This window comes from Mus caroli, unplaced genomic scaffold (genome assembly GCF_978045245.1).
Source record: "Mus caroli unplaced genomic scaffold, Mus_caroli_1 scaffold_3, whole genome shotgun sequence".
Taxonomy (NCBI): domain Eukaryota; kingdom Metazoa; phylum Chordata; class Mammalia; order Rodentia; family Muridae; genus Mus; species Mus caroli.
This window is the reverse complement of record NW_028227258.1, coordinates 106,927,234-106,953,968: the sequence shown is the minus strand read 5'-3', so window position 1 is coordinate 106,953,968 and position 26,735 is coordinate 106,927,234. Positions and strand designations below refer to the sequence as shown.

Sequence of the window (26,735 nt, the reverse complement as noted above, 5' to 3'; positions counted from 1 at the left end):
GTTTCTCGCTGGCCTGGAATTCACCGATTATGCTAACTAGGCTGGTGGCCCTTGAGTCCTAGGTCGGCCTGTCTTTATCCCCCCAGAACTGGGCTTACAGGTCCATGTCACTGTGCCCAGCTTTTCACATGGGTTCTAGGGAATCACACACGGGTCCTCATGCATGTGCAGCCGGCACATTACTGACTGAGCCATCTCTTCATGTCTATAATGTTTGAATGCCATTGAGAAAGGATAGCTACAAGCCCGGGTTCATAACTGCACTCTAGATCAGCATTTACTGTAACATCGGAATGTCTTTAAGCCAACCTGTCATTCCAAGCTATTCCTGCTTTTTAAAAATCTTATTGTTGGCATCTCTTTCTCACCTTTTCATCAGCTCTCCTTAGATGCAAATGCAATCATGCAAAATAGCATCATTACTCAAACAAACAGTTCCAGAGAGTGTTTCCATTTGTAGTTTTAAAAGCTGATTGGCTTTTGGATATCTTTTAGTAGAATAAATATTTTTCAATAATATTTTCAGAGTCATATATATGTATATATATGTGTGTGTGTGTATAGATGGATATATGTATAGATGAATATATGTATAGATGTATATATGCCAGCTACACATGAATATAGGTTAAAAATATATAATTAATTTCTAATATCATTTTAGCTTCATTTTGTACTGGCTCCTACTCTGATGATTATGACCAGTTAGAGACTAATAAGTGCCAAGTGAGCAGAACACTAGCTGACTGCCACATAGAATACCCAAGAGACAAAAGGCTGTGCTCTCAGAGCACTGAACAAACGCAATACTGTGCTTCAAAAGTTCATGAGGTGGCTCATTGTATGTAATGATGGCAGTGGTGGTAGTGGTAATGACAGTGGGAGGGAGGTAGTCAGGCTGATAGTGAATGTGGTGGCTATCATACCAGAGGAGGGGATTATGGTATGTTGCGGGTGATAGGAGAGGTGGTGGTGGCAGGAATGATGGGGGAGACTATGGTAGTGTCTGTGGTGGTATAGGCAGTGACTATGATGGTAAGGTAGTGGTGGTGAGGATGGTTATAATGTGGCGGTGGTGATGGTGGTGGCTATGATGGTGGTGATGATAAGGGTTATAATGGTGGTGTGTGGCAGTGGGTGTGAATGTGGTGGTGATGGTGGTAGCTATGACAGTGGTGGCAGTGATAGCAGTGGCGGTGGTGGCTGTGATGATGGTGGTGGTGGCTTTAATAGTGATGATTGTGCTGGTGATGGTAGTGATGACTGTGACAGCAGTGAGGATGGAAATGGTGGTGATGATGGAGACAGTGATGATGGAGACAGTGATGATGGCGACGGTGATGATGGCGACGGTGATGATGGTGGTGGTGGGGATGGTAGCAGGGCTTTGGGGAGTGTTGCTGGTTGTGGGACTGTGAGGCTGGTGGTGATGGTGATGATGGTGGTGTTCACCATCTTTCTGGAAATATCAGCTTCATGGAATAATTGTCACTTGGAACTCATCACTTGAGAAAACTAATTTGAATCGCATAAAAATACCTCTTTTAGTGTCAAGCCATATACGCAGACAAGAAAGTTGGAAATACATATAGACATATTTAAAGCAGTCAGCTCCATGCTTTAATGTCAAGCAGCATTTATAAATATCCCTGGCCGGAACACAGATCTGTGGTTTGGAGGATGTTATTGTTTGAGACCTCAGACAGTAAATCAGTGCACAAACACATACAAGAAAAAAGTGATTATGTTTTTTATCCTTCACACATATATCAATATTTTAGATTATGATTTTCTTGTGAAGCTTTCTAAGAACCTGATTTTTACCTAAGAACATTTTCTGTTGGGCTTGGTGGCCTAACTAGCCTATATTATCAACTCTACAGGAGGCTACGCTCAGGAGACTCATGAGTTCAAGGCCTGCCTTGGCTACAGAGTGAGGCGATCATTGCCAACCATGACTACTCAGTGAAAGGGTGTCTCAAGATAAAACAAAAAGTACTAAAAGAAGTCTTGGAAGGTATCCCCATGGAAGAACACTGCCCAAAGCCCCAGAGGGAAGGGAACAACGGGTTAAAATGGAGGCAGTGGGAAGGGGAAAATGACCAGCGCAGGGTGATGTGCTCACTGCAAACCTGGCACTTGAAGCTGAGGTGAATAGAGTAGGATCATAAATTTCAGGTCAGCCTGGGCAGCATTCTGGGCAACATCATGTGTCAGCAGTTAAAGCAGAGAGACAGAACACACACACACACACACACACACACACAGGCACACACACATAATCTGATAACGCTACCTGAGGATATTGCCACACACAGATTTTGTGGTTAGGTTTTGTTCTCTGGGTCTGACACCTGACCCTTGTGTCCTTACTGTCATGACAAGATCACCAATGAGCACGTTATAATAGCGAACTGGTGACTCCTTTTCTGGGCTTCCTGTCCACTTGGCTCTGAGCCCGTGTGAGTAATGAAACCTTTGAGCTCCTTACGAACTTGTTCGGGTTATTTCAGAGCATCAGTTCTTTGTCCTCGCCTTGCCTTTTACAGGTGACAGCCTCACACCCACAGGATCATAAAACAAGCATTTATAAAAGAATAAACGTTTGAAACTCTCTTCTAAGGCGGTGCTATTTTTGAACTACAGATCAAACACGGCTTGGATGGAATCCAGGCCAGAAAAACCTTTGCATATGGATTTGCATGACTCTAAAGAGATATCTGCCTCATTTGAAGTCAGACCACTGTCTCAGCTACCTGTGCTCATGAATCATTTGAGAGATGTTCTCAGTGTGGGATTATAGATTTAATTCCTCCCTAGCCCTGACTGAATAATCTGAATTCAATCAGATTGTTCAAATATCTGATTGAACAATTCCTGGGTGTGGCTACCATTTTTGAACACCAGCCCTACACAAATGATAAGAGTTTGTTTCTGAGTTCAGATCAAAGATTGATTATGACTTCCCCCAAAAGAAATTGTGAAAGAAACTGTGAAATTGTTTCTACCTTCCTGGTTGTCTTTGTTAGGGTTACAGTTTCAGAGATTCAGTCCGTTATCATCATGGTAGAAGACAAGGCACCATGCAGGCAGACTTGATGATGCAGGAGCTGAGAGTTCTGCATGTTGATCCAAAGGCAGCCAGGAGGAGACTACTCATTCACACTGGGCAGAGCTTGAACACTAGGAGTCCTCAAAGATAGCCTACACAGTGGCACACTTCCTCCAACAAGGCCATGCCCATGCCGACAAGGCCGCCACTTCCCATGGGCCAAGTACATTCAAACCACCACCCTGGTCTATGAGTTATATACTATAATGAGTGTATGAGTCTATACTATAATGGTATAGTATAACCAACCTCTAACAATGTGGCAGACAGCACTAAAGGAGTAGGAGAAACCAAACATGGGAACAGTCTTTGACAAAAGTCAGACTGGAATGTTTTGAAGAGAACCCTAGTTCCTATTGCTTTCATTACTAGCTATTCAAGGGCAGATGATACTGTTCTTTTCTTAAACAATAGATCCCAGAATGATGCCCCAAAGAGATACCCGTCCATTGCTCTCTACTGATGCCAGTACCATGAACAGTAAATATGGTCATACTTTGGGTTCTCTGAAAGCCATTCAATGAGATAAAAGTATTCATTGTCTCATCACATCCCCCAAGAATATGATGGGTAGTTCCGTTTAAAATGCAAGAAAATAGGGCAGGCACGATGTCTCAGCTGGTAAAAGCTCCTGCCATGCAAGCATTGTACTGTGAGTTCTATCCCTGGATCCCACAGTGAAACCAGTTCCTAAAAGTTGTCCTGTGAAACCTGTGGATGCACACAAATACACACATACACAATAACAACATTTAAAATGTGAATTTAATACACGAAGAAAGCAGGGTCTGAAGGGATTAACTAGCCTCCCAGGATCAAGCCTACAGTAGCATCAGAGTCCAGTACTTGTTGCTGGAGGTCACTTTGCACAGTGCTTTAGCTTAGGGAACTCAGGAACTGGAATCCTGACCTCCAACTGAGGCAATGGTTGCGGAATGAAAGACCTTTGAGGGTGCTTATGACTGAGTTAGCATCTTTATACAGGGTCCTAGAGGAGGTGCTAATACCTTCCATCAGGTGAGGCTAATGTGAGGAGAATATACAGTCTGTAAGGAAATGGGGCTCATCAGACCCTGGGTCAGCTTGTACCTTGGTACCTTGTCAATGACACTTTGCTAACTAACCTACATGGACCAAGAAAGACACAAGAAAAGGAGAAATGCCAGTGTGGGTTCCCATTGAATCATGATGGGACTACATCCTGACAATCACATTAAAACCTAAAAGTATGTTAAACCAACCCCTAATACTGCATATGTAGTATACTAACACACCCCACCCCACAGCTTAGCCTGGCACATCTTGTGTGCTCAGGACACTTACACTAGCCTACCTTTGAGAAAAGCCATTTAACAGTCACAAAACCTATGCTATCATAAAGTGTTCAGCACCCCATGTAACTTAATGAATACCTTATTTATTAAAAGTTAAAATCATCAGTCCAACAGGTCTCTGCCATTATCTTGCATGCAGTCGGTGTATGAGTTTTGCATTAAGGCTGTGCAGCTTGGAAAACTGGATGTGACCAGCTCTACCTGATGTCTGCAGCAAGGGCAGCCTCTGAGGACACACTCGATGAATGAGTGAAGACACTTTCAATTCTACAATCCTTTTCTCTCTCTTGAAATTGTTGCCTTGTTGAAACAGGGATGGCGAGGGGACGTGGTCAGGTAGATATCCTTGCTTTACAAAGATGAGGACTTGGGCGAGGAACCTCAGCAGTCATGCAGAAGGCAAGGCAGGGCCCCCGCACATGCCTGGAACCCTCCTGCTACGGCAGGCAGAGACAAGGGGCTGCTCTGGGTTGCTGGCTGCCACCTAGGGTCAGTGAGAGACAGGATCAGGTGAGCAAGGCTAGAAGGGCTAGAACAAGCCATCCCTTCTTTGACCTCTGCCCTTACACACATAAGCACATACACAGTCACATGTAACACATACACACCACGTAACACACCACACATCACACACACAAACACACATACCACACAGCACACACACACTCACACACACCACATACCACACACAATACAAATACATATACACACAAACACACCATACAGCACACACAGAAACACACACCACACACCACATACACACACACACACACACAAACCACACACACACACCATATACACACCGCACACAGAAACACACACCACATACCACACACACTACATACACACTCACACACACCACATACCACACACACTACAAATACATACACACACACATCACACAGCACACACACAAACACACACATACCACACACCACACCACACACACATCATACACACATACACACCATAGACACACCACACCACATACACATATATACACCACACACACACACAACACACACACACACACCACACCACACCACACCACATACCATGCACATCACATAGACAAACAAACACCACTCACCACATACCATGCATACTACATACACACTTACACACACCACACCACACACACATCACACACATGCAGGCCATAGACACACACACCACACCACACCACATCACATACACATAGACATAACACACACACACAGACACACACACACACACACAGAACCACTCTCCACCTTATTTTACGAGCTCATTGAGTCAACTGGACAGACTAACAAAGCTTCAGTCTGCCTCCCCAGCTCTGGGATCCCAGGAGCACGAGAGGCTATGCTGATCTTACTATACACCAGTCCTAAGTTAGATTCCTTCAGGACCTCCTGTTTGTACAGCAAGCATTCTACCAACTGTGCCACCCCCAGTCCAGAAATGAAATGTTTAATTTTATTTTAAGTTGAAAGTTTTGTTAGGAAGAATTATTATAAAATTGTTGCCATTTGCACAAGGTTATCATCAAAGAAATGAGGAGAAAATAAAAATGCAATGATGATTTATTTTATGAAAATAACCTTATAAAGATTTTGTGTGAGTACAGAATGAATTGTAGACACATTTCATAACTGATTATAAAGAGAAAAGTTCATAATAGCTGATTTACAACACCATATTTTATAAGAACACTGAGTGTGAACACAGAATAGAGGCCAAGCGTGGGATGAAATGGAGAGAGACACCCTGGCTCTGTTTTGTTTTGGAGCCTGGAGAGCCTGTTTATGCCACATTTTAACTGACAGATGTATGTAATGGTCACATCATGAATTATGAATCCCTTTTGATGCAGCCTCTTAAGCCACAAGGAGAGAACATTTTTTAACTTCACAAAAAGTGTTTCTCTTCCCTAGTTAGAAGTTCATGTGAGCAGCAGCAGGGTCTGGAGAGATGGCGCAGCAGGTAACAGTGTCTGCAGAGGACTAGAGTTCAATTCCCAGCACCTATGTCAGGCAACTGAGAGCCACCTCAAGCTCCAGCTCCACAGACACTCATACACATCAATAAAACGAAAACAGATCTTTAAAACATGAGTATCAGAACTTTTATGTCGACTCTATCAGGAAACGTGAAAAGAAAGTTAAAGGGTTATACCGGAATCATTGAGTTCAGCAAATGGACTGAATGTCTTGGCTTTCATCTTTATACTGGTTTATGTTTTTATTTTATTTTATTTTACTTTATTTGCAATGATCTCTTACCATTTGAAGTGTCCTCTCCTCAGCATCCAGAAATGTCTAAGGGCTATCCTCCATTTGATGTGTAGAGGGCGCTCTTGTAAAGAAAATCTCCTCTCTAAGGCCCCCTGATAAGAATATAGGCCAGCTTCCTGCTGTCTTTGTTGCCATGGAGACCACACTCCAGTGAGGGGCAATGGATTCCGTGGTCCCGATTTAGAAATGTGTAACCAGCAGATGCCTTTACTGCCTTTGTTTCAATCTTTGCCCTTGCAGAGCGACTCAGGCCGGAAGCAGAGCCGAGGAAGTCTGTGCTTGCCTGCACGGTTTTGTTTCCTCTGTACAACATCTGTCTCCTAAGACGGATGCGCTGGCATGATGAGCCAATGGAGAAGACAAGACATGAATTCATAGCTAGAAAAAGAAATGGGCTCTCCTCCAGCCAAAGAAGCAATTCACATTAGTTTAAAGAAAAAAAATGTTCTTATTAGACACTTGCTTATACTGTTAATATACCATATATGTGATAACTACTTACATAACTGTTAAATCAACTGAAATGTCTGAGACATACATGCCAGGGTACAGGTTTCCGTAGATTTGAAAGGACTTATTTTGCTGTAGATTGGCAGTTAAGAGCCTGCATTTGAATTCTAACTGGATTCAAATTCCTTCTTGTCTTCTATTCCATCCTAGGCTGTCGGCTTCATTTACAAATTGGGGTTCATACCACCATAGTGTAATTTAGTGCTCTCATTACTGTGACTAACACATAATCAACCTCTATAGAGAAAAACGTTGATTTGGGTTCACACTTTGGGAGGATCCAATACATAGGTGATTGCTTTGGGATCTTTGACAAGGCTGGGGGTCAGTCACAGTGGGACCGAGGGAAAGCACGACTGTGACTAGGGACCCAAAGAGAAGATGGGAGGAGCTGAGGGTGCACTGTGCCCTGAGTAACCTAAGGATCTGCCACCAGGTAGCACCTGTACTAACTCCTAACAGCACCATGCTAGGAGAAGAGGGAACCTCAAATAAGTAAGGCTTCCACAAGAGCTACAGGCAAACCTGTAGGGCATTTTCTTATTTGGTGATTGATGTGGAAAGGCACAGTCCATTGTAAATGGTTCTACCCTTGGATTGGTGGTCCTGGGAAGGCACAGTCCATTGTAAATGGTTCTACCCTGGGTTGGTGGTCCTGGGAAGGCACAGTCCACTGTAATGGTTCTACCCCTGGGTTGGTGGTTCTGGGTTTTATAAGAAAGCAGGCTGAGCAAACCATGGGGAGGAAGCCAGTTAGCAACTCCCCTCCATGGCCTCTGCATCAGCTCCTGCCCTGCTCAAGTTCCTGCCTTTAGTACTTTGGATGATGAACTGTCATATGGAACTGTGAGTGAAGTACCCCACACCCCCAAGTTGCTTTTGGTCATGGTATTTCATCACAGCATTAGTAATCATAACTAGGAGAGAGGCAATTTCAGGTCAAGCAGCTATTCAGCACTTGTCAGTCTGTCTCCTTCACTGTGGGGAAGATCAAATGTGGAGCTGGGTGGGCACTTGCCTAACATGCAGGAGTCAGTGGGACAGCCCACAGCACTGTCCCAAACAGAAGCAAGGGCAATGACTCTTGATGTTTCAGCACACACACACACACACACACACACACACACACACACACACACACACACACACAATTATCAGGTACAACATGTTAAAAGCAATGCGGAAACTGATAAGACCATTTAATTAACACCTCCAAGTTTCTTATAGCAAGTGAGCTTAGAACATTGATTTACTTTCTGTTGCTATGGTGAAACACTGGCCAAAGCCAATTTGGAGAGGAAAGGGCTTATTTAATCTTACAAATCCTAGATCATAGTCTATCACCGAGGGAAGCAGAAGGTAGCACTGAAGCAAAGACTATGGAGGAATGACGTTCACTGGCTTGGCCTCATGGCTTGCTCAGCCAGCTCTCTTATACACCCTAGGGTCACCTGGGGCAATAACTACTGGATGCTGAACCCTCCCAACTGATCAATTATCAATCAAGAAAGTGTAGCCCAGACTTACCTACCATCAGACGGGCTAATCGAATGAAGATGTCTCCTTAATTGAGATTCATCTTCCTAGATAACGGTAAGCTGTGCCAAGTAACAAAAACAAACAGGAAATTGGATATTGTGATCCCCGGTCACTAGCTCTCATCAGCACACTCAATGGCTTTTTTCTTTTAACACATTTGACAATCAAGCACCTGTGCATTTGACAGACTTCTGTACTGTCCCGAGCACCATCCAAGAGAAATTCTCTCCATAAACAGGGGACTTTCTTTGGAGTTAAATTCCCATAGAATAACCAAAGCACCAGAAAAGAACCAGATATCCATGGACAGAACTTGAGCAGTGTGCCAGGAACAGATCACGTCCTCTCTGCCTGCATGAAATGCACATGGAATTTTGTTACTAATGAGGGCATTCCAATGGGTGTGCTTTTCTCAAAAGACTACAAATCTGCAGTTTCCACACGTCTGAGAGTTGGTGAAGACACTGGCACCCCTGAGCTTCTGCAACAATGGTTCATGCAACTCTTATTTTAGCCCCAGATGAGAGCAGATTTGTAAATGAGTTTTCAAAGGTTCAAACCAGGGAAGCCAAAGGGAAGTCCGAGCCAGGGTCCACACCCCATACTTGTGTGTAACTTCTAGAAGCTTTGCACTAATTACCCGACTCAAATCTAAAGTATGCTTTTCATCAAAATAGTAATCTTAAAATCCAATATGGTGGAGGCAGAGGCAAGCGGAGTTAGAGGCCAGCCTAGTCAACAGAGTGAGATCCTATTTCAAGACAAAACCAAAACCAAAATAAAACAACAAATGAAACAAAGACAAATTCTTGTTCCATTAGCAATAAGGAACATTCACTTGTTACACCTTGCTCAAATCTACTTCGAAAAGAAGTCTGCAGATGTGGATATCTTGGAGTATTATAACCGTGTTGGGTTCTGCTTTAAAAATTAATTCATTTGAAGTAGGTTTATATTTGATTCATACTTATTTTGAAAATAAAGACAACATTTTTGGCTCAAAATACCTAAAGTGAACTGAGAAGGTTCCTATTTGTGGTTATATTTGGTTTATATTCATGGTCATAAGATATTAAATCCTTAAAATGATTGATGTAATAAACTGAGGTGCAAAGAGGTTCACAGCTGAGTGGCAGATCTGGGTTGACACCTAACCCAGGGGGTCATCAGTGCTATGCTCTTGGGGAATATACCAGAGCATGCATGGATAGAGGGCCAAAGAAGGCACCACCCAGGAGATACTGTTATGCCCTGACTGGATTTGAAATCTTTATATATATATTAACTCATTTCTAGACAGATGAGAGATGGCAGACAAATCCAGACAGCTCCTCTCAGAGTTTGACAAAACTACTAGAAAAATTGTGTGGGTTACTTTGGGCAAGTTATTGATTCATAGCAAACAATGTTGGGAACTGTAGAGATTATAAGTCTATAGACTGGAGAAGAAGAGAGAAAAAACATGGACACATATTCTCCAGGCTATCAAAATAGGTGGTCAGTAAACATTTATTGAGTGATGCCAACAGCTTCAGAACAAGGGTGTGTCCCTTTGGGTTGGAGGGGTTGGAGAAGGTAGGGCTCGAACCTTCAACTGAGTCTTGGTCCACAGGAAGGACTTAGACCAAGTCTTGGTGAGAATCATAATAGGAGGATTTTTATAGAAAAGAAATCACACAAGCATCAAAGGTGTCAGAGAATAAAAACCAGTGGAAACATTTATTTTAGAGCATAATGTCTGTCCAGACATCACTATTTATCACTCATAGACACTGGGTCAACTGGAGACCTGGTAGGTCGAGTTGGAGACAGATGTGAGGGCATCTGGGAAACCAGCTCCGAAAGACAAACCTTAAGTCAATGGCTATAAGCCAGTGGTGATTTCTGAGCTACGGGAAGAGAATTTGAAATTTTAGTAGAGAATGGCAGACCGACAAGATTAAACAGCATGGAGTGCCGGGAAAGGGGCAGGGCTTCAGACTTCTACAAGAGCTAATGCCAAGGTCCCTGGAGGAGGATGGGCTCTGGGCAGACAGGATGATGACAGCTATGAGGAGGAGGGCTGGAGCTGCCTGGCATTTGAAGATGTTGCAGGGAATCAAGCCATAGCCAGAGTGAGGCTATGGATGAGAGGGTGCTTGGAGAGGAGTTATTCACAGGCTGAGTGTATCTTCTTTCTCAAACTTGGTGTTTCTCTTTACATCTGCCCTATGGTCGATGCTTCTGACAGCATCTGAGCAGAGGATTTTTGGTAGATGAGGACCATATTCATGGTCCCCTGTAGCATGGAGCACGTTCTTTACCCATAAACCTAACTTGTATTTTAGAGCTGGTAACCAAGCTGAGTTTTGAGTACATTAAGTTTTCAAATGATTAACACTTCATAGACAAAAGGTCGGAGTGTTATGCAAAACTCGTTTTACATTTCTCTACTTCCTATAACTCCTTGATGTCAAAATGTCCAGAAATACCTCAAGGAAAATTCCCACACCGCATTTTCCAAGAGAAAAATGGGGTAAAACTACCCCCGTTACTCTTTTCTGTTGGATGGACTACATTACAGTGACCTCTCAATTAGTAATAGAGTAAAAGAGTGTGGATAATAGAAACCTACCAATTTTGCCCTAACCTGTCTTTCATCTAAATCCCTTTTGTCCTCCACCCTTTTGTCAGAGCTTCTCACAAGGAATGGCATTTTTAATTTCATCTACAGAGCTTACTGCCATTTTTCAGTGGGCTGTTGTGGGAAGGCAAAGAGGCAAAACGATGCACAGCCGAAACCCCTGGCGCGTCAGACAGCTCAGGGCTTCCACTGATTCCACCCATCGAAGCTTGAGTGGTAAATGAGTACATGTAACTTGACATTGGAATGACTCCTTCCCTTGTCTTCTCTGCTGTGTGATGACAGACAATTTCTTTAGCAACCACTGTGTTCTTTTCATATTCTTGGAATCCTAGTGTTGGAAGGAACATCAAAAGTTCATCACGTTTCATCTCTCACTTGCCAACAGGATTACGCTTAAACTGTCCAAGATGGATCATTTGTTGTCTGCTGTGTTCTTTGAGCTGAGAGCTTGGAGAGCAGTCATCATCAGAATGGTGGGAGCCCATTGGCTACAACCTACTTAGAACACGTTGTGGTCCCGTTGGTTATCTACCCACTTAGCAAGAACATGCACACACGCATACACAGTTGAGTGTGGTTGAGTTGTCACGTGATATCCTGTAACGGAAACGGCAGAGCATGTAGAAAGGAAGATGTATCCCCTTTAGAAAACAACAGTTTTGATTTATATGAAATTTTGTGGATGCGCGTATGAGCATAGTTTGTGCATATTTGTACGCATACAGATACATGTACAGAGAGTAGCTTTGGGTATCATTTCTCTATCTTATTTCCAAGCTTATGAGTTAGGCTCTACATACCTCTGCTTACCCAACATTGGGATTATAAGTGTTCTACTGTAACTGTCCTTTAAACATGGGTCCTTGGCCTGTGGGCAAAACAATGAGGCATTTTCTTGACTGATAATGGGATTATAGGATCCAGCCCACTGTGGGAAGTGCTATCCTTAGGTGGGCCTGGGCTATCTATATAAGAAAGGTAGCCAATGTGAGCCTGGGAGCAGGCATGTAAGCAGTCTTCTTCCACAGTCTCGGTTTCAGTTCCTGCCCCAAGCTTCTGCCTTGCCTTGCCTTGCCTTGCCTTGCCTTGCCTTGCCTTGCCTTGCCTTGCCTTGCCTTGCCTTGCCTTGCCTTGCCTTGCCTTGCCTTGATGATGAGCCACAACCTGCAAGCTAAATAAAGCCTGTGTCCTTCGAGATGTATTTTACAGCTACAGAGAAGCAAACTCGGTTCTTATGATTCTCCCCCATGGTGAAAGGAAATTGGGAATGGATAGAATTCAGCAGCATTCCATCATTAGCATAACCCATATATGAAAAACATTGTAGGAGCGTCTTTAAGCTTGAAAATTAATCATGCTGGCCACAATTCACTGCGAAGAGACATCTACCTTAAAGTTCTCATTTGGCAATACACTGAGTCAAGTCCTTGTATTTGTTTTTGAGATAGAATGTCACTATGGTATTCAGACTGGCCTGGAAGTCAAACTGTTAGTCCTCCATACTCAGCCTCCCTGTGCTTAGAAGACACATGAAACCACATCTAGTTTAAATTTTTCTTTCACCTGACAATGAGAAGTTAAGAGGAAGAATGTCATGTTGGCCCCAGGCTATAATTTCAACACTGGGGAGGCTGAGGCAGGAGGATGGACTGTTCAAGGCTAGTTTGAGCTATATAGTGGAACTCTGGATCAAACAAACAAACAAGGGGCAGAGACATAACTTAGTGGCTGAGTGTTAGTCTAATATGTACACAGTCTTGTACTTGATCCCCAGTACTGAACAGGTGGGGTACTGAGAGATTTAGTGTTTGATACAGTATGACAGAAGAGCACAGAGTTTCTTTAGTGTTCGGATTCAACCCTCACCAAAACCTTTCCCAGCTCTTCCTCTTCTAAGGGTTTCAGTTTATTTCAACGAGAGATGGACTGGGCCTACAAGTTGTAATACTATACCGCTTTTCTCAGTGGTTGTTGTGAACACATAGTGCTGTTACTTACCAACAGCAGCACGTCTGCAGTTAAACCCGTGCACTGGCTCTCCTTGCTTTTGGGACTTACACTCAGAAGCTGGGGGGCTCTGGGGTCCGAGTAGCTGAATCCCCAATGTTATGGAAACAAAGAGCTCTTACCTCATAGCCTGTTGATGTTTCCAGTCATAAATGTGACAGTTACCCGCCCAGTCGCCTTCTCTGCCTTCCTGCAGACCTGAGACTAACTCGTTCCTTACTGATAACAGATGCACAGCCGAGCCTTTGAAATCCCCCTGTTGATTCCATTAGAGGAAAATGGCTTTATGGAGAAGTCTATGCAGGGGGGGGAGGTGGTGTTGTGATCGCTGTTGTGTGGACCCCTGGCTGAGAACTATGCTTTTCTCTTGTAGGTGATGTGCCTTCAGGACTTTTTTGGTGACGATGACATTTTTATTGCATGTGGACCAGAGAAGTTCCGTTACCAGGATGATTTCTTGCTAGATGAAAGTGGTAAGAAAAAAAAAAAAAGTTCAAAACCAGGGGAAATTTGAGGCAGCTTTCCAAAATGAACCGCACCAGGCCAAGATTATGTCAACTCCAAAGTCACCAAATCAGTTTCAGACCCTCTACTGCCTTGTCTCTCCTATATCTTGAATTTCTTTGATTTCTTTTAAATATAGAAAACAGATGAAATGATAATTGAAAAGGTTAATCCATTTGGAAGAATATATCCTAATGGCTAATTTATAGCTATTTAATAACTAAACTGATACTTTGCAGAGAGCCATGGTGTGGATTTCTACACTTTTTATTACATATTTTCTTTAAAAAAATTTATAATGGAAGGATTTGTAATTACAAACTCACTGAGCATGCTTCTAGACTCAGCTTTCATGTGGCTTCCACTGATTTCTGAGAAATGGTTTGGTACCCGTTCTCCCTGACGTAACGCTGGAATTTATGTGCCATAGACATCTCTGAAGTGTCAGGATGGGAGCGTCCTTCCACTAATGAACTAAATGTGACCCTTGGTGGTTGATAAGGAAGAGGGCTTAGTTGATAAAGAGGCAAGGTGCTTATAAATGGGGAAATTAATGTGAAAGTCTATGATTTTTCAGGATGATTTATTTTGGGGGTCCTGGGAATCATTTCAGAATTGCCTAGCATCTGAGGTAAAATAATTGCTAAGGACGTCCTGCTTGATAACTGTACTCTTAATCCAATTAGGGAACTGTTACATAGTCACTGACACCTAAAAGTCCATTTAATTGAAAATTTTGAAGTAAGAAGTGAATTTGTTGTTGCTACAGTAACAGTACTGAAGTGCTTAACATAATGGCAGGCATTACCCTGTCCTGGTCTTACCCTAGAGCCTCAGTTTCATACTCACATTGTGGTATAATGATGGACCACATAGAAACATTGTTTAATGATGGATCACAGCCCAGACACAATGGAGTCCCATGCCAGGGCAGTGCTCAGGCAAAGCCTAGCCACAGCATAGCAAACAGTTCTATTAACTAGATTATATAATGCTCCCACCACATTAACTCACCTAAGTGCGCCCTTTGCAAACCATTGAGCAGCACAGGAGCAGGATATATATATATAGATATATATATATATATAGATATATATATATATATGCATATATGTGTGTGTATGTATGGATATATATATATTTATTTATTTATTTATTTATATATCCATATATAAAAGCAATGATACATAATTAAACATTTACTAATTCATGATGTATGGAAAGAGGTCACCAATAACTGCCCTCCCTCATGAAAACTTACACGTTCAATGGAAGTACCTAGAGATGACATGAAGGGGCCATGTGACACGATTTACTTGGCACGAGGCCCTCACTGGAGGACTACTTTGGCATCTCTTTCCCTCCAAATAAGTTTTCTCCAAATATATTCCATCTTCATAACTGGTACACATGTCCTCTTGGGGCAAGGACTTATGTAAATGTATCACTCACAAGACATGCTCAGGGAAGAGAGATTCCAACCCTGTTTAAGAATAAAGCGGCTTTGCCACTGTGTGGAACAAGCAAATGTTTCCAAGTCAGAACACAGAGCTGACAGCACAAGTTTTGAGAAAAATAAATGGCCTTGACTTTCAATTTAAAGAAAATAGCTGTTTTTGATAGAATGGTCAGGGAAACCAGATGTGCTCTGAAATGAAGCCCACTTAAGGCTCTGATACGAAGAACAGCCTGTCGGGTTTGAACTGGAGTACAGCCTACTTTCTGCTGCTGGGTTTGCAAGGCCTCCGTTCCTTTTATCTGGTTGTCAGGCTGACTTCAGCCCCCTTCTCTCACCTTGCCCATCCTGGGAAGCCGCACAGCTGGCCAGTCTACTGCTGCTGCTTAACTGCTGCTGCTGTGGTAAGGAGATGCTCTCAGCCTTGAGGCTGCAGCCACCCACAGGCAGGTAGATTTTCTGTGAAGCACAATAGAAAGCTGCCATTAAACAACCTTACCAATTCCCCTGATTATCAGGAGACATGTGGGGGTGCAGCTCAGAAGCAGGGTTCTTCCTTAGTTTTAGCCCAGCTTTGCTAAAAAAAAAGACAAGTGGGGTCCGGAGAGGGGAGCCAGGGTTCAAATGCTCTGACTCCCTTTTCAGAGGTCCTGAAGTTTGGCTCCCAGAGTAACATCATAGCCCACTATCATCTGTAACTTCAGTTCCGGGGTTCCCAACACCTTTCTTTCCCTGTCCTCCTGGGGCAACAGGGACATACACAGTGTCTAGACATACATGCAGGCAAAATACCACTGTGCATAAAAAATGTAAGTAAATAAAAGTATTTTAAAAGAAAACACAAGTGTACATGTGCTCACACACATTCACACAGACAGGAACACACGTGTATGCGTGCCCTTACACAAGTGCACACACACTCACGTAGCCTAGCCATCTTTTGACCTGTGAAAGAGCTCTACCAACCACTTTGTTGAGCTCCCCAGTCGCCTTCTCCTGATAAATATACCCTATCCAGTTCTCTCTGTGAGATACGCTTACCGTGCAACCTGTTCTTCCCCATCCCAGGAGGAACACGCAGGCATGGGAGAGGGGAAAGAGAGTGGACTAAAGAAAAGTAAAGATCTAAATGAAGATTTCACTTCCTTAGATGAACTTACCCCGAGTCTAAATTCTCCCGTTGACAACTGCAAATTTCCTGGTGCTTGTACAGTGTGTTCTGGGGCTAATGTATTAAAATTTGAATCTTTCTTTCTTTCTTTTTTTTTTAATAAATGTGCAGAGTGTGATCTAACCCAGTTCATTTGTACTTACTAAATGGTATCTGAACATTGATGCTATATTTGGTCAGCTCTGCAGCCAACTTCCTGAAAGATGTGGGGTGATGGGTGTACACAGCTTCAGAATTATTTTCCTGGTGCAGAACCACGCTTGATTTAATGGCTATCAGGAAGTGGCTGTGCGATGCAAGGCGATGCTTTTACTTTATCTATGGAAATTAATCTAGCTACGAGTATACATGCAATTAGGAAGGATACATCCTCCAAGCACCACTCGCAAGCTCCCAAAGGCATTGCTCAAGGGCTTTCTAAGGACAACGGAGGCCAAAACACATATGTATTTCTCAGGGCCACACGAGAGCAGAATCAATATGAGAAGTGAATAGCCAGAGATGCTCTTTCTTCCCATCTTCACTATGTGGGGTGCTCTCCTGGTTCTGATTCAGAATGTAACCATTTTTAGCAGAGTGTGGTCCATCAAGGGAGCATCAGCAACTTCCAAATGGTGGCCAGAGTGCTATATAGAGAGGCCAGCAGAGGCCCGCAGATCCACCCTTGTGGCAGCTGCTCTCTGATTTAGAATGAGGACACACAGTGAGGGGACATGCCAAGGAAGCTCAACACAGTGTTGCTTAGACATTGATGACGACCCAGTGAGTGTGGCACTTGCTATTCAGAGTTGGCAAGAGTTTGACTCTGTGCTCTGTGATTCAAATGGAAGGGAAAGCTAGGAGAAGCCCGCCCCTTAAGCAGACTATTCCTGTCTGTTTTCTCTGTATTGACTGCAGAGTTAATGTCAGATGTGTGACTGGGTCCATTTCCTGTGTGCACCGTGGGTCTATATTTCACGTCTTCTTATTGAAGTAAGAGAGATGGAACAAAAATTAATTATATTTATGCATATGTGCATATAAATCTGTATACACATAAACAGTCTTAGAACTAAAGAATAGAACAAATATATATACTAATATATATACTACTGTTTTCAAGGCCGTGTAGTATTCTACTTGAAAAAAAAATGTGTATATGTGTTTTGTTGTCCTGAATGTCTGTGCACAACATGCGTGCAGTGCCTGTGGCGGCGGCGAGGAGAGAGCATCAGATCTCCAGGAACTGGAGTTAGAGGTAGTTGTCAGCTGCCTGGTGGGTGCTAAGAACTGAAGCTGTCCTCTTCAAGAGCAGTCAGTCCTCTTAACTGCTGAGCCACTTCTCTAGTCCTCTTAGATTCATCTTGAGACAGTATCTACTATGTAGGCCAGATTGGCCATCAGCTCGCTACGAAGCTCAAGATGGCCTTCAACTTGAGATTCTCATGCCTCAGCCTGTGATTATCTGGTACCAGGTCAGGCTATAAAAGTTGAAGTATTTTTCTAAGAACTCTATAGTGTGTGTGTGTGTGTGTGTGTGTGTGTGTGTGTGTGTGTGTCTGTATGTGTGTGCATACACATACATAGTCTCATATCAGCAGACCATCAGTCCAGCTTTCCCCCAGATATAACCATCTGGAATGCTGTATTTTTCCTGGGTAAGAGAATCTTTCTAGACAGGACATTTCCTTAGCTTCTCATCAAGACTCCCATGGAGTCCGGTACACCATGGCCTGTTGGTACATGTTCCTATAACTATTGCATCATGACCACCACTTTTATGGATTCATGACTGAATGAGATGATAGAAACTGCAATAGCTGACAGTCATCAGGGTGATCTCCATCACTTTTCACATCCCTGGGTGCTAACAGGGCTAAAACTGTCAATATCAGAAACAACATTTGGTTAGCCTCAGAAGGCATCGGTCTTGTCCAAGCTCCAGGTGTGGTGTTTTTGTCTCACATCCTCCTTCCTATGCTGTATCTCCCACCTCCTTCAGGGCTAAAATAAACATTAAATTAAATAATGCCAAAGCATCCCCAAACAGACTTCCCCATTGAAACAAACCCCTAGAATATTGCAGCCAGCAACACATATTTGTTTGTGGGAACTCATTGAATTCAGATGCTACCAAGATTGGCTTTTGTTGTCCTTTAGAACCAGAAGGTAGTTTCTATTCCCCTCTCCTCACTTGGTCCCATGCTAGATGTGAGGCGGGCCTCCGAGGAGCTCTATTGTTCGCTGCTTGGAATCTCTAAAATATTAAAACAAAGCACATTTAGAAAAAAACGGACTTTGAAAGCTAAGAGCCTTCAGGATTCCAGAGTTTGGGAGTAGTGTGTGTGTGTGTGTGTGTGTGTGTGTGTGTGTGTGTGTGTGTAGGTAGATGTGTTGGTTTGTGTTCAAGAGATTTCCAGTGGCCCTACTGCTCCATCCTAGACCTTATGATGACTGGAAATGACAGAGTCATTGAAAATACAGAGAAAAATGAAGTTTAGATAAAGATCAGGCTTCCCTGTAAAGTGACTTGAAGCTCCTGCTCTCAAAATTCACTATTATTTTTCATTCATTTATTCAGCAAACTATTCCATTTATAGATGGATTATGCAGCAGGAAGTGTGCCAGGAACAAATAACAGCAGGTAGTAAGCCGTCAGGCATGATGGCTCAGATTAACCTTGAACGTTGCTCACATTTAAAGGTACCAGAGGCTATTCAGCATTGAACTTTGACCCAGAATATTAAGGATTCCTGCTGCTTCTCCTGGGTTTTATTCCTTTGGGAGAATATAATGTTAAAATGACTAATGGCTCAGAGCAGACCAACGGTTCCTCATAGCTTTAATTGGGTTATGAGGCTGGTTTGCAACGAGTCTTGTGGGCAGATTTCTCCCAGATGTACAATTTTCTGTTTCAGAAGTTATTTCTAGGAATGAATAGGCTAACAAAAATTGTCTTCTTAGAGAAACATGTCAAATCTGGCATGCTCATTCTTCATTTCCCAATGCGTTGGCTTGTAGAATTCAGCTGGATATTTGAAGTGGAGGATTGGGTCATGTGAGTTCTGAATAGAAGACATGGCTGCTGCTGGGCTCTGTTCCCATTTGACTCAGCGATTAAGTTTATTTTATTTTATTTTTAATTAGTTTGTTTTGATTTTATGGGTTTTTTGTTCTCTTTTTTCTTCTTTCATTTTGTTTTTGAGGTATAAAGAGGAAGAAAGAAGGAACATTACATTGGGTGAGTAGAGAGGTAGGGAAGAGTCTGAAAAGAGATGGGGATGGGAAAATTTAATTAAAATATACTGTATAAAATGTTTAAATAAAAATTAAAAGAAAACAGCAAGGTGCTGAAACCTTTCTTGGTCACAGGTAGCTTTATTGTGAATAGAAACAAAAGGTTTCTTGGAGCTTGATGATATTGGGATTTAATTGAGTTCTATGCTGTCATTTGTAGACAGTATGGGATAGAGTGTTGTTCTGGAGACAGAATCTAGATCAGGCATCGACTAGTCCATTTGCTGCCATGAGAACAATTTCTACACCAGAAAACAGGTAACTAGGCAGAACCTGCCGTCACTTCTTTACACTTTTCATTTCTGTCCCCATGGTCGTCTTCTGACCGTATGTAGTAACTGAGAGATGCACTGTAAAGATGGAGAATCTGACAGAGCACAGTACCAAGCATGAAGCCATGAGGGTTGAGTCACCATGATCATCTCCCCCCAAACCTACCAGTGGTATCCCTCTGTGAATGACAGCCACATGTCATACAAGGCAATCAACCTCACTAGGCCCTAGAATAACCACTTCCTTCTTACTGGATGCAAATTGGTCTTTTCCAGCATAGACTCACTCTCCCAGATCCTGCCCTTCCAGGTAAGGACTGCCATGCCTGCCCTTATCCACAGGGATCTTTTCTCCCAGCCCATCAGGAGAATCAAAAGCACTCACTACAAAGTTCCATTCTTCTTTCCTTCATCCCTCCTCCCCACTCTTTCCTTGTCTTGTAGAGGGGAGCCATGACTACATGACTACTCTTCTCTTGTCCTCTGATGTTTTGAGTTCATCTTCCCAGCATCCCTGTCCCACTGGTCTAGTGGACTGGTTATGTCTCCTTTCTTCTGTCAGCCCACAACCATGCCCAGGTCCTCCTGCCCTGCAGGTGCCTTCTCTTCAAGTCATGGGGGCTGATTTCCTCTGTCAATCTGCTAAAAATAATCAATGGATTGTCACCCTCCAAGCTTTTCTCTGACTCACGTTTTCATAACTTTAGGCTACTGCCACAGTAAACACAAAAGATTATGGGATTGTTTGTATCTGCACTTCATTGACCTTTTAGATTTGCCGGCTTGCTCCTCAGATACTAAAAATGGTCTGGACTCTTCTAGCTCAGTGTACTGGATAATTCAGAACTGCAAACAGGTAATTTTGTATGACAAACCTTTACAGCAGAGCTTCTCCCATGTCTGCAGAATACTCAACACAGCAAATCCCTTCTTTGTGGGACAATGGTAGAGTCCATGATTTCTCTGCGTTCTACTTGCTGGCTCTTGCCATGTCTGCTCCCTCCTGTGCTGTGTGAGATGATGACTGGAACAGCCAAAGGGGAGGGACAGGTGCTATGGTTCCTAAAACCCCTAGGCCATCACTGCTCATTAAAAGCCAATTTCCTTTTTGATTGTCTTTAGGGTTTCTTGGGGGACTCACGCTGAGAGATTCCAGCCTTCTTTCCTGATGTGTGACATTAAGTATCTTCCAGCTTTGGTGGTCATTGCCTTAGTTTGTATTTTCTAAACCACTCCTTTCTACATTGGACTCTGATGGTACACAAGGGAAGAATCTAAATGAGCTCCATGCAGACTCAGATCTATCAAGTCACCCATCTGTCCCATGTCCCAACCAACAGGCCACCCAGTACAGCTACAAAATGTCCTTTACTACAAAATGTTCAAGGAAAAGTAAGTCATGTTAAAAAACAAAACAAAACAAACAAACAAAAAACCCCCACAAAACAAACAACAACAACAAAAAAAAAACCCACCCATCCACTTATACCATTACTGCAGTTCCTAGATAATTCCCATCTAGTGCTTTGTGTCTTCTGTGAAAGCCTTATAAGGATGCAGGAGGGGGTGGCCTCTGGTTTAGAATGATGGAGCTCCTGTCACAGCTGTCTGAGAACTTTCCCACATAGGAATAGGTACTAGAGCATTTCCCTAGCACGTGCAAGATTTCATTGCCCATATCACCATTTACATACATTCAAAAGTAAAGTCCTTCTTAAAGATCCTGTTCTCCCCAAGATCTTAAGCCTTTGGCATGCATAATGTGGATAATAAGCCAAAGCCCATATGTGTTGTATGGTACTTTGAAATTTCTGAAAGGTGATCCAATTTGGAGTTCATTCTGGAATCTGTTTTTTACTTTCTTGGAGTCTGAGCGAAACTCCCATTTTACTATTTTTTTCAATGTGTGTGTGTGCGTGTGCGTGTGCGTGTGCGTGTGCGTGTGTGTGTGTGTGTGTGTGTGAGCACATGCATGCAGGTCCCCACAGAGGCTAGAAGAAGATGTCAGATCTCTTGGAGCTGGACTTGCATACAGTTGTGAGCCCCTGACAAGGGTGCTGGAGACTGAACTCAGGTCCTCTGCACATGCACTTGCAATTGCACTTGTACTTGCAACAATGGCTTTGAACCCCTGGGCCATCTCTCCATCCCGGAAGCTTCCGTTTTGAATCTCATTACATTGTGATTGGCTCCCTCAGTCGCCACATAGATAATAATCCAGTAAGTAATGCTGCCTCAACCACTGTGTTGAATGTTCTTTTTTCTCCTTTATCATCCACTTCTTTGTAGCACATGCCATTTCTGACGATCTCCCTGCACACACACCTCCTTGAAATTCTGTCCCCTTGAACTTCGTGGTGTTCTGCAGCCTGGTCTTCTGTTCTCTTGCCTGCTTCTGGGATTCATTCAGCTTTGCTCTTTGCCATATATCCTTGTGACTGTTCCCTGAGACTCATTCTGCATTCCTTTTTTCTACTTAATTACTCTGCTCCTAGCCAAGTTCATCTACTTTAATGGCTTCGGCAATGATGGTGATGGCCCACAATGATGGTGACGAATGGCTGCCAGATGGGAAGCAATAAGCAGAAGCCTTTGAAGTATGTGTAATTTTCCCCATTTGACAATTAAGGAAATTAAGGCTTAGAGATGATAATTTGTCTGAGGCCACACAGCTAGCTAGTATAGAAGGCAGAGTTCAAACTCAAGTCTATCCACAATTGATCATGAATCCTTAGCCTCTAAATTCACCAACCACCTCTCAGTCTACATCTCTAGCCTTGATTCCTCCCAGCAGCAAAAAAACCCATATATCCAACTTTCTAGCTGGCCTCATCCATGATTATTCCACAGCCACAGAAACTTCAGTGCATCCCATGTGAGAGCTAACTACTGGGTGGAAGGCCTATCAGGTTATATCGTTCTCCTGGCTTCCTGGGCAAGTCCCTTGTATCAGAATTCTCTATAGCAAACGTTGAAGAACCAGATCAGGAACTTGGAGCCAACTGTCATTACCTCTGACACCCACTCAATAAAGCCAAGTCTTTGCCCAATCACTAATACACTGTCAGTCTCCTGCTTGGGTTGTTGCAAAGATGTATGAACGATCCCACACCTTATTTAGGCAGAATGACTCTCCTACGTAGTTTTTAAAGATTGCTGGACATCTAGACCTAGTGCTCTAGGGAAGGTGTTTTCTAATCCATCTGTTCTCCCCTGCCTGGCTGCCACCATCACTTTAGACCCCTCTGCTCTCCAGCCAAGGAATAATTGTTGGTATCCTCAGTACGGTCACTTCTCAACCCCTTCACCATAGGCCATATTGTCCCACAAACCTGGGACATTCCTCTCACCCCACCCAAATCCCTTTCATCCTCTGACAAAAGTCACATTCTTTATAAAGCCTTACCTTGTCTCTTTGGTTCATCTCATCCCCTGAGCTCTTATTCTTTGTCCACTTCCCTATGTTATAACGTTTTGATGATCCTGCCTCACATCACAGACCTTTCTAAAAATGGTGACCATGGTTTATATTTAGCACAGCCACTTCTAAGGAAAAAAAAAAACAAAGAAACTATAGTGTTGTTTTCTAAATAAGATCAGATGAGCTGATTGCATAAGGTCATTGCATTGGTGTACTCCAGATACCTAGTTGTCAATACCTTCCTAAGATTGTGTGTGTGTGTGTGTGTGAGAGAGAGAGAGAGAGAGAGAGACAGAGAGAGAGACAGAGAGAGAGAGAGACAGAGACAGAGAGAGAGACAGAGAGAGAGAGAGATTGAGGAGAAAGGGGAAGAAACATGGAGACTCAGGAAGAATTTGAGTGGCATGGTTCAGCCCAAGTGTGACCCCATGAGAACCTCACAGTTGTATAAAGCCCAACCCATGGGCAACAGCAGAGGAAAGGAGCCATATCAAGCTTGAGAGGGTAAGGGATGCATGGATGCTCCCATCCTCTTATTTACAATCTCAGTTCACATGGAGGCAGATAGATGGCTATATTGACTGAGTCCTTCTAAGCAAATAGCAGTCTCATCCAAAAACCCCTTCACATAACATTTACTCTGGATATCCCATGGTCCAGGTGAATTGGCAAAGAAAAAAAATAATAACCATTATGTTCACCTAACTAGTGGCTAACAGAACTGGTAAGAAAACTGGGGATCATAGTTTTCATTTGATTTCACTTAATTATGAGCACCTGCATGTTAGACACAGGCATCTTTAATCTCCATATCCCACCTCGCCTATAGAGTACAATGAATGTAATAAGAGCCTAAGACATGTTATTTAGATTGATGGATATAGAAGCTTGTTTCTCTTGTCATTCTTTCAGATGTCTGAGGATCGTAGTCCAACACTTCCCCAAAACTGGGCTTATTTTATTTTTTGAGATAAGGTCTTGCTATGTAGATCAGGCTGGCCTCAAACTTACAGAGACCCACCTGCCTGCCTCCTGAGTGCTGGATTAGAGGCAGCTATCACCATGAAAGCTGGTTTTTTGTTTTCTGTTTTTTTCAGCTTTAGGCAAACTTCTCATAGTTCCTTCTCTGAACGCCATCTTTCCATTCCTCTGTAAGCCCCTTTGTCAGAAATTATACTTCAAATGCTTTCCCTTCCAGAAATGGTATCCCAAACAGAGTGCATCCCACCATGGGAGCTTTAAACACACTGACAAGGGGCAAAAAACTTACTCTGATGCAGGGAAGACAGATTACATTTTCTTTTATCTGTATACAAATAATTCAGGCCTGTGGGGGAGCTGAGTTCTCTGGAGTTGTCTAATGTGACGTATCCGAATTCTACTTGCTTCAGTGCAGATTTGAACTTCCACCCAATGCTTCAACTGTATTTATACCAGAGAACATCTTGTCAATCTTGGTCTTAATTCTGTTCCTTTGTGGACTTTGGGCATTCACATTATGCCTGGGAATTCCTAACAGCAGAAAAAGGAGTTGAAATAAGATCCGAGTTTCAGGCCCCTTCCTGTATCCACTAAATTATATTTCCTAGAGCCTGTCTAGCTAAACATGGTGACAAGGTTGCTCAAAAGCTTCCAGACAGAAACAACAAGATTAAAAACTGCAGTAATCCTCACAGGTTTCCTGGTAGGCAGCAATGGCAGGTAACATTGAACCTAGAGACTGCCTTTGATTCTGACTCCATCTGAGCAACAAAGACTTATAAGATAAACTTGGTCAGGGTGAATTTTTAAGAAATAGTTTTGATCCAGGAGCAATTCATGAGTCGGACTGTAGCAAGCCAGAGGTGGTGTGGGTACCACAGAGGGACATGGGACTGAGGTGTGCTTTCATAAGGCTTTCCTGGGAGCAATGCGAAGAAAGATTTGACTAATGTGGAGGAATTACTTTATCTGTGTCAATCTGTTGGAAAGTCTCGGGTCAGAGGGTACCCATTTGTGATTAGCTTTAAGTTGTAGGATGTACTGGATATCAACATGCTAGGCAGTTGTCACTTGAATAGTGGTAACTCTGTGTCCCCATCACCTCCACCTTCCAACTCCTCCCAGGTCTGCCTCTCCTCCCAAATGCTCCTTCTCACATTCAAGAGCCGAAATATATAGACACTGAAAAGAATGAAATAAGACCCATAAACATCACCCTTACAAAAATCAACTACAATTTGCAGCTGGAGAGATGGCTCGGTGCCCAAGAGCACTAGCTGCTCTTGCAAAGGACTGAGCTTCAGATCCCAGAACCCACATGGTAGTTAACAGCCATCTGCACCTCCAGTTTCAGGGTATCCAATGTCCTCTTTTGACCTCCACAAGCTGGTGCATACACACACATGCAAGCAAACACTCATACATGTTAAAGTAAAACTAAATAAATCTTATTTAAAAAAAAATAAAACAACTCTGATAGACTTCTCAGCGTGAAGCCTGAAACGGAAGCTGATAGAAGAAAATCTTGGTAGTGCCCTATACAATGCAGATGCTTCTGACTAAAAACATATTTACTCAGGAATTTGTCTCAATAACTGACAAACAGGCGCTCAGACAACTAAAAGTTCCTGTGCAGCAGAGGAGGAAAGAATCTTTGCCAAATGTACATTGTATAGAATTGCTGTTTTGAGTACCTGTAGAGGAAGAAAACAGATCCCTTGCTGTACCTTGACCTGACCCATATATACTCCTGAATGCAGGGGTTGGGGTCGCTCACGCTATAATTCACAGTATCACTCTAAGGGTATATTAGCTTAGTCTTGGCTTCTTTGAAATATCAATTCAGTTCACCATGCCAGACACATGTTAAGAGCCCACTATCCATTGAACCTTTTGGAGACTTAAAATGATTTTTTTTTGAAGTGAAGTATTTAAACTGACAGGAAAGTGCAAACCAATGTGAACAGCACTTTGATTGTAGAAATGATTTTTAAAATTTACTTTCAAAAGTGGGTCATAATTTGGCCCGTGTAAATATGGTATATTTTCATTATTTTAAAGATCCAAATCACTTACACGTAACAAATACCAATTTTCTGTGACTGTTCACTGCCTTGGGCTAGATTTTCTCTCTCAACAAGCCTTGGAAGTGAACAAGTGGATTATCTTTTAGATAGAGCGTGCGTAAGTGACAAGCACATGTTTTCCAAGACTGAACGGAGTGATGGTGAAATTACAAGCCTGTGTTTT

At 42.8% G+C, this 26,735-nt stretch overlaps 1 protein-coding gene across 5 annotated transcripts in view; it reads left to right on the top strand.

Annotated features, from left to right (window-relative positions):
* Dclk1 (doublecortin like kinase 1) overlaps positions 1 to 26,735 on the top strand; it is a 309,605-nt gene that overhangs the window by 136,221 nt on the left and 146,649 nt on the right. For all 5 annotated transcript variants that reach the window (XM_021157493.3, XM_029475006.2, XM_021157495.3 and 2 more), the window contains exon 4: positions 13,778 to 13,877. In XM_021157493.3, the coding sequence (XP_021013152.1) occupies positions 13,778 to 13,877 (100 nt within the window). The remainder of the gene's footprint in view (positions 1 to 13,777; positions 13,878 to 26,735) is intronic.